Below are 14,285 nucleotides of genomic sequence, written 5' to 3' on the forward strand. Positions count from 1 at the left end.
AAATAGACAAGGAAGATACATAATCATATATATGTCTTGAAAAGAAGATAGAAATGGAGATTACCACTAGCAGAATTATACACATTAGTCGTTAGCCCGTGGAAAATCTACGGGTTCGCCTATCCTTTTTATACCGCATTGCGTGCTTTTCGCTACTTGCGCAGCTAAGCTACCATTTTGCGTGACAGACAGACAGACATTATTATAATATAGATAAAGAGAGGAAAATAGGGCGATACAATAAAGAAGACTAAAATTAAAACTAATAAAAATAAAAAAAACAAATTCAAAAGTGCATAATACATAACTTATTACAGATACAAAACAAACAAACAAACAAAAAAATATGAAAAAGGTACCCTTGACATACAAAATTGCCATCTGACTTAACTGACATCAAATACCCCTGCCAGAAATCAATTCAAACGCAAACTAATAAAAACCAATAAAAGACGAGTATCGAAACAACACTAAATACTTTAATCATACAAGAATTTTGATCTTGTAAAAACTATTAGATTCTGCATGCATTCAAAGTTGATGGTTTTTCTTACAGAGTTCGTTGCGTTTCGACATGACTATGATATTTCGCGGAATTTCGAAATTTTTTTTTCCTTAAATAAATTTGATGATTGTCTTACGGGGGTGGAAATTCTCCATTATGAGATATATTGCAAGAGTTTTCAGTTGGTGCTAGCCATGTCGATGCCATAAAACTCTTCGTGTTTTCATTAACATTTACGCTGCTGCTGTGTTTTACACCATGTGAAAGCTGTTAAAGAAATATGCCAGTACGCTATAATAGATTGGATTTCCAGTTTGCAGAACGCAAGAAACTAAATAAGGTTTGGTCACACAGCAAAATCTATAACAGTGTGTGTGTGTGTGTTATTAGTAAAAGCTAGGCTGATACTAATATTTATTTTTACATAAAATATCTTCGTTGAATTGAAATTTATGATGTTTGATGGAGCATTTGGTTGTTTTTACTCGACATGTTCTTCATAAAGCTTTGACAGTAATGCGAGTTTTTATAAAACTGGATTTAAAATCGTTATTTATTTCTTCATTTCGTTTCGTATTAGTTTCAAAAAAATAATTGAATTTGACAGATTTTGCGCTGCGTAGGCACTTTTTAAAAATATGTTTCTTTTTTGCCATGTTCTAAACTAGTTGTCTTGAGCTTGATTTGAGCAAGGTAGAAGCAGTAAGGTATTTTCAACATGCCCCTGAGTAATGGTAGTGTGTACACCGGGTTGAGGATTATTTCTGAAATTTCGAGTTCCTTTTCGAGCACATTGTCTATCTCCACTCACACCTGTTTTTATTCTTTATTATTTTGTGATGCAAACAAAATATGATAAAATGTTGGTCACAAATTTTATCACGAGCAAAAATAAATCCATTTAGAGCGTATTTTGGTCAAGCTTAATAAAGATATGATCAATGAGTTTGTTGTTTTAAAGAAAGGTTGTCGCTTGTTTCAAAACATTTTTTGCGGATGTTTTTCTCATTTGTGAATACATAGATATTCACTGTTACTTTATTTATACAACCAACCTAGCCAAAACCAACCTAGAATTTATTTCACCAGTCTTCAGAAATAATGCATCTTAATTATGTTTTACGACTAGCTAAAATTGTATATTTACATTTTTTGCATAAGTATAAAACTCCAATTTGTTAAAAAATAATAATGTCAAATAATTTATTCTTAGGTAAAATATCGGAGCACTTCAAATATTATAATTAAATTCTTTATATTCACAACATGTGCCAGTGTTAATTTAATGTTTTTAAACCAATCGGTTCTTTTTTGCAATAATCAGGTTTAAAATAAACATTTTCAGTACAAAAAACATGCAAAATCAACTTTGTAATTAAAATTCTCGCCTAAATTTTCCTGTATTACAAAAAGCTTGAGATGAAGGATTTATTAATGAGAAACTCTTCAGACAGTCTGGAAAGTATTGTGTTTTTCGAACATTCTAACAAAAATTGTTTCCCAACGCATTCAGATGGTAGACTTGAAGTAGCGTAAAAAATTTGATCATTGTTTTCTAAAAATAAAATAATAAACTAAATATTTCATCGATAAAAGAAGGAAAAAAACAAGAAATAGAATTTAATCAAATCCATGGTCATCCTTACCTAGCAGATTTTCTTTGTTAGTTTTGCGCAATTAAATAATCTCTATTCTCCTGATTTTTTTCTCGACCTAAAAGGAAGATTGATACGGTATAGCTTTGTATATGATTTTGTTACGGTTTTCCAATCATTCGCATTTTAATCATTATTTTTCAATCAAAAATAGATTCCCAATTACTTTTAACACACTACCTAACTTGGGTACGAGGTTGTGTTTTTACCACCACTCACTTATAGTTAAGTCTTCTTCTCCTAAATATGTTTTTAAATCTTTTCTTGTTTCCTTGGTCCAGGTTGCAATTCTCTATCTGTTTAAATGTAACTAATTCTTATTCTTTGTTTATATTGAGAATTTTAAGTTTAATTTAGAATAACTTATATAAGAAGGTGGAGAACCCGTGGATAAATCCACGGGTTCACCTGTCCTTTATTTACCGCATTTCGTGTGTCTCGTTACTGCGGTTACCATTTTGTGCGACAAGCAGGTATTATAATATATAGACTAGTCGTTAACCCGTGGAAAAATCAACGGGTTCGCCCGTCCATTATATTTACCCGTCTCAACAAACTGGATAAGAATATATCGCATTTGATATTCGTGTTTCCGTAACATCATTTTCTAACTCAGGGGGGGTCAGCGCAGAGACAGACAGACAACGGCTATTATTATAGAGACTAGTAGAAAGCTTGTATTTCATGTTTCCGTAAGACGACTTTTTTCTCGCACACAAACAGACAGACAAAATAGGGCTATTTTTAAAGAGACTAGTCGGTCTCCCGTGGATAAACACAAAAGGTTCGCCGTCCCTTTATATATAGCATTTCGTGATTCCGTAACATGACATTTTCGACGGAATACGGCCATTATTTTTGAGTTTTGTTGTTTATTATTTTTATATTAACACATTACGTTTCAAAAGTACTTAAAACTTACTTTTCGTAATCTGTAATCTTCAATCTAATTATGTCACGATTTTGTTTATTATCTCCTCTTCCAGCCATATCATACGCAGTTTGTCCATTTTTGCTTTTAATCGCCACATCAATATTAGTGTGACGCAACAAAACATCAACACATGAGATGTAACCACGAAGTGAGGCCAAATGTAATGGTGTCCAGTTGTTAACATTTCCACGGTTGATGTATGTTACGTCATGACGACATAATGTGTTTAATATTGTGTGACGATCGTTTCTCGCAGCGTAATGATAACTGTTCAATTCGTACTTCTTTTCAAATGCCCAAACATCACATCCATATTTGATGAGAAGTTTCACCATTGATGAATTGTCGGTGTAACGTGCTGTCCACATCAATGGCGTGTCTTCCTCTTCATCTCTCATATGGACGATGTTTGGGAGGATGGAGAGAAGTCTTTGAAATTCGTCAATATTTTCATCTCTAATAAGTTTCTTGATATCTAAAAACAAAATAATAAATGAATGAAACGATGTGAATTCACGAATGGACAAAAATATAAAATTGAAAGAAATTACAAAAGATTAAAACATTCTATAAATATAAAATAGTTAAAAGGGAATGTTAATATACCAAACAAGAGTGAAAAAAATTATTTGCAGGTTAATTTGTGCAAGCGTAAAAAGAATTACGTAGATATTTATTTCGTAAGAAGAAGTTAAATAACGGAGAAAATACAGGATGGTACAAATAATAAATTTTTTTTATAAACAAATAAAATTAAAATTTTAAAAACACTACTTTAATGACGTTATCGTGTATGGTATAATGTTTGTTATTTTGTTCAACTAGTCGTTAGCCCGTGGAAAAATCCACGGGTTCGCCCGTTCTTTTTATACAGCATTGCGTGCGTCTTGCTATCTGCGCAGCTAAGCTATCATTTTGCGTGACAGACAGACGGATGGACGGACGGACGGACGTCCCCAAGACTTGTGTGACAAGCAAGCAAGTAGAGCAATGCTATACGTATCTCTAGCGATAATGTAACATAGTTACAGTCGGAGGGAAAGAAGAGCCAGCCGTTTAGATGGAATCCCCAAGGATGTTAAAACTTCCCGTTACTTACATACTTGCTTACTCATAGATACAGAATTGCTGGAAAATGATTACGACTTACCAGCAAAGACATCTGAGCATTTTCTTTTGTTACTAAAATATATACATAAGAGTAACAATAAATATTGTAACTATAAAATGTTATATTTAAAGTTACAGTAACTCATGGCATCGCTTAAACATTGGACAGATTAAAAAACTAACATTGAAATGGCCCCTATGGGATTTCGTTTAGAGACAATTATAGTTTGTGTGTTTGAGTTGTCCCTTGTGGTGCGCTAATGTCATTGTGTGTGTTAGTCGTGCGTATCGTAGCTGTGCAGTAATTGTTATGTTTTTGTGTCACTTTTGTGTATAAAAAAGAGTTGTATTTCTGTGTAAAACAGTTGCTTAGCGTTGTGAACAGCGAGAACAGTTTACTACGGATTTTGAGGATTTGTACTTTATTATTGGAAAGAAACTGTTGAATCTTACAAAATTCTGTCTTTTTATGTGAACCGAACAACAACGCGCAGTAACAAACATCTTGTGCTTTTTCTTCTGAAGCTTCTATAATTCTCTACTATAGTCAATATATTAAAACGTGAAAACAATCTCGCAACGAGGGGCATCACATAACTAAAAATTTATTTTTTATCCTTTTGTACGATTATATTTTAAATTTCTTGAAAGTAATTACTTACTGAAAATATTCGACTACTTTATCCTCTGAATGATCCAAACTGCTAACAGCAGTCACAGAAAACATGTATCGGGAGACGAGTTTTAAGTTCTTTACTGTACACGGTGATTGACGAGTTCGGCATACTTCATACCAGTCACTGTTACTGTGTGTTTCTTTTGCACGTATTATATAAGTAAACCCTTCAGCTTCCCAATTTAACGAACATTCCTTTTCATTCTTGTATGAACACTTTAAATTCTTAACTGAATCTGTAATCTGAAGCCTATAAATGAGAGAGAGAAATTACAATTTTTTTTACCCTTTCATTCTCATAATGGAAAGTTAAAATTCAAGAGAAAGGTGCCATGAATTGAGTTCAAAGAGGTTTTTAAATACAAGTTACGAATGAAGGATATACTCTTTGCTATTTAAGTTGGATGTAGATGAAGTCATTGTTTTTAATAAGTAATAAGGCACTTTAATCCCTCTTTTGAGATATGCCAAAATAAACGAGTTTGTGCGTGTGTTGTAAGCATGACCCTGAGAAAGAAAAAAGGTGACAAATGTGTACAAACTGATATCAATGTAACAAAAGCACTGATCAAAGAAAAACCTGTCGGACAAAACACACGTTTAAAGTTAATGTTCCATGCGTAACGGAAAATTCTGTAGAATTCAATGTGAAATACTTTTTGAATCTGAAATTATAAAGAAAAGTAGACAGTTGGCGATATTCAGCATCTTTAGAAGTCTTAGCAGGTTTAACTGTTTGCGAATTTCTGCAAAAAAACCTCATCATTAAAAGCAAATTTTGATTTGTCTTAAAGCATGAGCCTTGTTGTCGAGTATTTATTTTTATCGAATAACATTAAACTCAGTATTTTAACCCTTACAGTAAAATTTTTTCGTAGTTAAGGTTTCTGAATTAGGAAAAGGTCAATATCCTTTTATTATCTGAATAGAAATTCAAAGGTTTGGCTTGTTTAAGTTTGAACTTAATATTGAAGTCTATTCGAAGAGTTTTTCGACTTTAACTTTGCGTAAGAAAACTTGTAACCAAAACAGATTCTATTCACAACTATAAAAGGTGATTGAAGAATCCTTACTGTTTAAGCGCAGTTGCATCCATGTTTATATTTCTTGGTATGTCTTTAAATGGCACTTCTACGTCTTTCAATACATCCAGGTATTCCCGATATGTCTTAGATTGGACATTAATCTGCAACTTTTCCTTAACAATAGAAATTTCTTCATCATCAAGAGAAATACTACTCCATTGATTACGTTGAAGCAACCCATCATCTTCCACCTCATCCAGAATCTTGCCTATTGAAGATTCACTCTTTTGCAAGTTGAAAATGGTTCTAAAACCCCGTTTCTTTTTCGATTTAAGCGGATCATTTATCCCAATTATTAATAAATCGTCCTGGCATCGCGTCATACATTCAAGCGTTAAATGCTTAAGCTTTGTGGCAGCTGGATCAATAACAACCATGACTTTATCAGCTTCATTACCACGACTTCCAACATAATTTGTCAACGTGCATTTACTCTGTGTAAGGGAGGCCAATTCTCCAGTTTTACCTGTAGGTTGCCAATCTGAATAATCAATATATTCAATGAAATCGATATTCAGAAGTTTTAGCACACTTTTCATGACAAAATAATGAAATGGCGTATTGCACAAAACAAGAATTCTGATACTATTTTGCGAAAACCAATTTTTTAGTAGTATGGCTAGTTTTGAAGTCAAATCATGTGATAACGACTGCATTGAAAAGTCATTTTGCTCTACAAATGTGACATATTTAGGAATACATCCGGTTATATTGTGACCAACAGAACTTGTTTCGGGATACTCATATTGTGTCAAAGTTTTTCTGGATTTATGTACTAGAACCTGGTTTGTATTCGCTGCAATGACTTCTATATCAAGTGGTCTTTCCAACAGCGATTTTTTATGTATACTGAGACTGTGTGTTGCTGGAGATGTTTTACGGTCGTCAGGATATTCATTAATGTCAAGTGAAGGACCTTTGGTCATATTTAGTAGGCTTGATTCTTCTGGGTGTGTAGTACTATATTTTCCAGTGAAATTTGTCGCTGATAGTTTAAGGTCGTTATTACGTTTTCCATCATGCGGATGTATATCGACAGCCGCCTGCAGCAACATTGTGTTAGAATCAAGTTGCCTTGGTTGATATATAACACTGTTTTCTTCACATATTTTTTCTCCGATAGCTTTGGTTAATTTGAATATCTTTTCTGTTGTTCTCATGCATTTAGTCAGCTTAAAAATTTTCATACCTGTTTCCTTGTATCTGTAGCTGGAGTGTGGTTGTTTCTTTTCCTTCGAAACAAACGTTCGTTTTTTGCTCAATGAATGAGGTAATATAGTGACATGAGATTCTATTAATTCTTTTCTCTGTAATGTTTCTTTGAGTTCTGTTGCAGCTTCAAAATCAAGCTGCTCGCCATCAAACTCATCAACGCATAGATGAAATACTGTTTCTGGATACTTTTGAATTAGCTTTATGATAAAAACTGATAACGAAGGTAAACTTGTAAGATTTAAATGTGCACACATATCAACTATGTTAAAGATGTGAATCTTTACCAAATAATTTTTTTGAATAGTTTTAACAAACTTTCTAATATCGTGTACGAGCATGCTACTTAAGTTCCAGCAAATGTAATATATTACAGTTTCTTTATCAGCAAATTCTACAAGATCTTTGATTTGATAAAGAGCTAATAAAGATTTTCCAGATCCGAAATTACCAAATATTATCTTCTTCTTTTCGTCGCTGTATAATATTTTGAGTTGTTCAATATTCAGCATTAGTGATTGAATCTGTTCAGCTGGTTGAGATGTTATTGCGGGAACATAATTTCTGATCGACTTTCTTGTAGCAAGGAAACCAAATATATTACTTATTATTCTCATAAATGTTAAGTTTCGGTCGGTGCTACACTTAGAAGCGTGGCAAAAGTCTGTTAAAATATTGTTAAGTCGAATTGTTAAATTTTCTTTGTTTTTCATATCGTTCTTGTATAAAATGTAACACATTCCACAGATTAAAGAATCCTTACAATTCGTCAGATTTGGTGCTGCAATAATATTAAGGAATGTTTTATTTTTATTTATCAACAACTGTTTGTTTAGGAAAAGCAAGGCCTTAATATCATTTTCACCAAACCTAATTTCGTCCTCCAAATCACAGAAGTTTTCAGATTTTAAATATCTAATGTTGACGAAAATTAAAGGGTTGGGAAAGATAATTAGTATCCTGTTCTGATAATTTCCATGATTTTTGACCGCAGAATATTTTAGGAAATTTAAATGCTCCTCGGTATTATAACTTGTAATGACGCCAACATTTTCTTTCTCCATTAAAACGTTTTTGAGTAGGTAAGCCAACTCAGATATCTTGTTTCCCTTTCTGTATGGTGGAAATTGTATGGCTTCTGTAATGTGCGTTGCATCTTTTAAAGAAAAATACGTGCGGAGATATTCCCAACATAACGCATACCATTCGTTGCGTGAAAGTTTCGTTCTGTGATTTCCTCCATTAGAGATATATTCTACTATAGCGTTGGTCTCTTCAACATTTTGTATCTTGTGTAGGAATTCCAAAATATCAGTATACCCATGCGTTATAACCTGAATGTTTTCAATTTGACAAGAATGTAGATGAGGTGTATCTATATAAAAAAAAATATATATAAATTAGCAAGTAAAAAAGTTAAACATCCCTAAGGATTCCTTCCTAATGACTGGCTCTTCTTCCTCTCTGAGTGCAACTATGTTACATTACCGCCAGAGATGCGTGTAGCATTTATCTCACTTACTCGCCTAACACACAAGTTGGTTGGCGGTTAGTAGATGGCACCAAATGGAAAATCTCCTTTTTAAAGTTAATTATATAATAGGTGATTATAACTTTCAAGTTGTATTGTATAAAATTCGTCGTAACAACGGTTTAAGATGCATTCACGTAGGCTCATATCAGAGAGACTTTAAAATTTGTTCCGAATAATACGAACACAAGATGTCAAGCATTCCAAAAATCGAATGTTTAATGGATATATTCTATCAGAACCTTGTAGATCAATAATGAACTGCAAATATAACCAATTGAAAGTAAATTATAAACTGTACCTTCTATTGGTATAGATATGTTTACCACAGGATCATCAAGTGTTGATATTTCTAACTTGTCCGGAGTAAAATAGTTGTTTTTAAAAACTTGAATCAGCATTTTGTCACCACATACTTCTTCTTTGTATTCACTCTGTTTTTCCAACTTCCTAACTTCATTTTCTGAGTGACTTGTAATGGTTATGTTCGGTATAGGCGAGATAAGTGTGATAATAATGTTTTCATTGCAGTCTTTGTGAGTCTGATATCTAAGCATAAAAGGTGAAAAACTTCATAATGCATATCAAATTTGATTTTAGAGTTCTCTTTACTTAATTATGTTATAAATGATATAGAATACAACAACATAAACTTCTCTTAATGCATTTAATTACAGTATTTAATTACGGTATTAGTAAAATACCTTATTCAAGGACTTAATTCTCTAGTTTTCTCGTTTAAGATGTTTAACCTTAGGTAATAGCTGTGTACAATTGGGACAAGAGGAGCAATAAAATTGGTGGCTCGTAAGTAAACCGCATTCTTTTGGGTTCCAGCAAATCTGATTAAATTTATTTCTGAAGGTCGGCGCTTGATACAATAAACGCCGGTGGTAAAACAAAATATACAGTTCATCATTGACTTTCATGAAAAAGCAAAAAGTAAAAAAGTGCCCATATAACAAGTAAGAACATTACGTGTTATATGGGCACGTTAGTGGTGGTAAATTCAGAAAAGGTTTATATGGTGCTAAAGGACAATATATTTTGAAGATATTCCATATGCCTTAGAAGTTGGTCTAGTATTAGAAGATGTGGCCTACGTCAATCTACCTAGGATTAAAATACTTGTTATTTTTCTGTGGAATAAGATATTTTTAGAATTTAAATTATTCATATGTAACTTATATTTTTTTCCTGCTTGCTTAATCCAAAGATGTACACCTCTGTATGAAGATATGTGCTTTTGTAATATAGTTTAATACAAAATGACAAACTAAATAAGATGAACAAAAAATAGATAATAGATAAAACACATACCTAGGTATGGCAACAGGAAAACCTAAAAAACGTTGAACGATGAAAGTTAAAACGCACAATAGAAAAAACTATTCCTGTTCAGCAAAAAAAGGCAATATTTAAGGAGGCATTTTTGCTCACTTTAGTATGTATTCCCTTCTCTCGTGTAGTATCAAACTAAAGTTTGATATTTTAAACAAAGATCCAATAGACAGGTTCGTAGCGGGCATCCATTTTAGGGGGAGAAGGGGATGGGGTGGTGAATTAAGAGCATATTTAATGACATAGACAGAAGTTACACATATATAGTCCACGGAATATCCAATTACTCAAGTAGAATTTGATCATATTCAATATCAAATATAAGACAATTTTCATGTATTCATCCAACTGAAAACAATGTAGTCAAATCAAATTTTTATAACATTCTCCAGTTAAATAACAGAAACCTTTTTAACCTCAGCGGAGAAGGTGATAAGCCTTATTTTTTATGGCTTAATGCAAGTTTACTAGGTCCACAGAAACTAAATTAGTAAAATATGCATCAAGACGTTTAAAAGTAAATGCTGACATCACCATTTCTTCAAAAGAAAAGCTAATTTCTATTCTTTTCCTAAGAGGGGAAAACTAAATAAGCTGGATGTTCCAAATGAGTCATTTCAAGAAGTTAAAAAATGGACGGAAGGTTAGAATACGCACTTCCGTTACAAAAAAAATTAAAAATTAACTATAAGGACCACAGGGTAACTTTAGAACCACAGCTTTTTTTTCAACATTTAAGAACCTGGAAAGATAATACATTTTTGTGTCTAAACATATTTCGTGTCAAGTTGACATAGTTGGTGTAACTACTCACCATCACACTCGTCTTTACCTACAAAAAAAAATAATAAGCGTTACGAACATTGAAATTTGCATCGCACAGACAAGTGAATCTCGTGAATTGACGTCAAATTTTTTTGCTATAAAAGACAGTTCGACATTGTTGATTTTAGGCTGTGTTGCAAGTTCTAAAACTGTTCATACAAGTTCTTATTATATTTCAACAAAAACAAGATTTCGGAACGTAATTTGGGGAGTGTATACCAAACCGTAAATTTATTGAAATTGGTGAAGGTTTATTAAATAAAGTTACGGAGATGTTTTAACAGATGTAATCAAAACAAATTGAGAGCTACATACCTTCTATGTCGTGAACTAATTTCTCGTGAGATAAAAACAAGAGGACTGATTTTAAATGATTCCAAGTGCGACCTTTAACCTCTGTTTTGTCATCCCAGCTTCTCAGAACATTGTACAGCACATTTTTATTTTTAGTGGGATCTTTTTTTAGTTTAAAAATCTCATTGTAAGGTAAAAGAAAATGGGCGATGTAGTTTGTGTTCATCACAGCGTCATCGGCAATTTTATAATATAATTTCTTGCGATCTGCCGTTTCAAATGGAATTGAAGAAGAATTTGATCCAACTAAAATGAAACAAATGAAATTACAAGACGTACTTTAAGAATAGAAACTTTCGCGTATTAAAAACGAGAAATTTATGGAAAAAAATTTCGCGAATCGAAGAAAACAGTTATTTTCGCGCGAAACGAAGAAAACCTTCGCAAATGAGGGATAAAAGATATATAACATCCATACATGTGTCATTTGATTTCTTTGATAACAACAAACTTCAGGAAGAGGCTGTGTTTACATGTATATTTTGAGGGCAAAGACGAAATGACTGCCATCTCACCCGAAATCATGTAAACATGTATAAAGAAATGAGACGGGATAAAATTTAAACTTCGCCTCTGAAATAAAGTTTATGTGAAGCCTGCCTAAGACGATGTTTGACAGATAGTATAATAAAACAATTACCATTTCTAAAAGGATGATTTCTCAAGTTCTCACACTTTATTTGAAATTGACGAAAACATTCTTTTAAACAACTGTTAACCTTTTGTACAATATGATTAAGGTCACTATCAGTGTTCTTGCTAAACAACCAAGATGATACACATTCTAACACTGGATGGTCATACTGTAGTGAAGATGCAAATATGTCGTCAACTGTGAAAGATTCTCCATCGTATAACAAGATACAAAATCTCTTTCCTTCTTCCCTTTCCTCTGTGAAATGTCTTGATAATTTATATGCCAGAAACAACTGTTCTAAATACCAAAAAATATTTATACGCGTTTTGGGTGCGTAATATTTACTTTGTAATCTCACATACTTTGTTACTGAAGTGTGAAGTAGTGGGAACAGGTTACTTAAAATTACAAAGAAAATTTATGCCTGGTTTGACTATTTATGCATTTATAGTTTCATAAAAGCAATATTTGGCCTTTTCGGTTTAAATTTATAGAACAAATAAGTTAAAAACTAGTGTAACCGATAGTAATATTATGGATTACATTACTGATAAATCTGAGGAAAAGAGGTATTGTTAAGCAGTCTTCAAATTTATTAACGGAGATTTCAGTGGCTTGGGACCTTTTTTCTCTTTTTCGAGTAGAAGTAGTGGGAAAACCATAAAAACAAAAGGCAAAGAATATATAAAAATGAAGAATAATTCCTGTTCCGTTTGTGTGACTGTAAGAAGCAAAAGGAGAAAATACTTTCTACAATTTTCCCGAAGAGCGTAAAACATCCACAAAAAATGCATATTGATTTTTTAATACTTTTTGTTTACATTTTTAGTTGACTAGGTCACAAATTATGTGATGAAATTGGCACTTTCATTAGCTAAAAATTTTAATGTGTGCCTATTAATTTTTGCACGGAAAAAAATTTGCCAGTTTCCCTCAGAAGTAATCTGTCCATGTTTAATTTAAAATAATCCTTGCGCAAGTCACGATTATTTTTCCCAAGTGCATGAAACAGGATACAGTCTATTTCATTTGCTGTTTTCTATTAAAATCAAAAATTTTATTTCTAACAAAAAAGTGCTACTTTACTGAATGCTACTTCCCCTTTGTCAGTTTTATTTTTAAAGATAAGTAAACAGGGGGTGTCATTAATACAGTAATTTTGTCGGTACGTGGGAGGCAATGTAGAACGCTGATTTTTGCTTGAGAATTAACTGCTCAAACATGTCACATTTGCTTTGTTTTTTTGTATGCTTTTGCAAAGAACTTTTTTTAAAACAAAAATAGTCGCGATAACAAAGTTCTTTTTGTTTCTGTAAAACATTTGGTTTAAGTTAAAAACTTGACTTTACAAAGTCATGCATAATTAACTTTTATTATTGACCTAAGCGCGTAAAACAGACTGTTGCCAATTTCATTTGCGATTATTGAATCCACTATAGAAAAATGCATTCTTATTTTTTCGTAATTTTAAACTTAATTGTAAAGAATGTTGCTTAACGTTTTACTACTCAAATTCTTTTACAATTCAGTGGATGTTTTACTGGTCACACAGCTAGTTAGTAACAAATTAGGAGAAGAGAACCTTACCATAATCCATGAAAGATACGGCAATCACGCCTGCTCAAGCAAGATAGAATGTTTATTGAATTGATATTTTTTGAATGAAGTCATATTTCTATGAAAAAGGCAAAACAGGTATTTGCAGCACAGAAACAATATGGAACTGTTACTAGACTTTGAACTGCCTCACCAAGAGTGGATTAATTTGATATTTGACGAATCAATATATGCTTTATTATATATACCTAACATCTCTTTTTTTTTGCCATCTTATATCAGCACATCAGTGACCTCACAGCACAGCAGAATTTTTTTTGATCTGTTTTTTTTTCTTGTTCGTTTTTTTAACAAACGTAAATAAAAAATTTGATTTGATGATTCGAACGTTTTACAGAAGTCATTGCATTGCAAATTGAAAATACCAAAACAAGCGTAAAATATCGCGTCAGTTGTTGCACGGTTGTGTGGAGCATTTAGATTTATTGTATATAAAAAAGAGTTGACAGGTATATATTAATGTGTATTATTTGTATTATTATATTATTTCCCTAACTAGAGGAACAGTAAATGGCTTTCCAGATTAAGAGTTATTTCCAGGATTGTTTTAAAAGAGAAGAATAAAGGATTGTAGTCTTGCCCACATCAGTAAACACCTGGCAAACATGTAGAATTTTTTTCAAATGAAAAATTATTATTTTTATTACTGTTTCCATTTTATTTTCTACAAAAATTTGCCATAAAATGCTCAACACTTACCTTGCTTTCAAAAAGACATCCTTCTTTCCATTTACGACAAGATGGACGTGGGAAAAGAATTATTAAGTTTGATATCAAATTTTTTGATAATGCTATTAAAGAGA

At 32.2% G+C, this 14,285-nt stretch overlaps 1 protein-coding gene across 1 annotated transcript; it reads right to left on the minus strand.

Annotated features, from left to right (window-relative positions):
* Positions 1 to 1,842: 1,842 nt before the first annotated feature.
* Positions 1,843 to 14,285, minus strand: LOC130628786 (uncharacterized). The gene is made up of 13 exons (XM_057441795.1): positions 14,182 to 14,285; positions 13,453 to 13,540; positions 11,869 to 12,162; positions 11,190 to 11,474; positions 10,864 to 10,881; positions 10,029 to 10,050; positions 9,010 to 9,257; positions 5,954 to 8,552; positions 4,867 to 5,130; positions 4,245 to 4,276; positions 3,083 to 3,569; positions 2,152 to 2,218; positions 1,843 to 2,060 (listed from the first exon to the last, which is right to left on the minus strand). Exons 2-12 carry the CDS (start codon positions 13,460 to 13,462, stop codon positions 2,194 to 2,196), a joined length of 4,284 nt encoding a protein of 1,427 aa, XP_057297778.1. The 5' UTR covers positions 13,463 to 13,540; positions 14,182 to 14,285; the 3' UTR covers positions 1,843 to 2,060; positions 2,152 to 2,193.

Source organism: Hydractinia symbiolongicarpus, chromosome 15 (genome assembly GCF_029227915.1).
Source record: "Hydractinia symbiolongicarpus strain clone_291-10 chromosome 15, HSymV2.1, whole genome shotgun sequence".
NCBI lineage: Eukaryota > Metazoa > Cnidaria > Hydrozoa > Anthoathecata > Hydractiniidae > Hydractinia > Hydractinia symbiolongicarpus.

Coding starts and splice junctions, on each gene's coding strand:
- LOC130628786 (XM_057441795.1), bottom strand. Junction 4,277..4,866: donor AAAGTAGTCGAATATTTTCA/GTAAGTAATTAC, acceptor TATATATTTTAG/TAACAAAAGAAAATGCTCAG. Junction 3,570..4,244: donor ATGCTCAGATGTCTTTGCTG/GTAAGTCGTAAT, acceptor TTTTGTTTTTAG/ATATCAAGAAACTTATTAGA.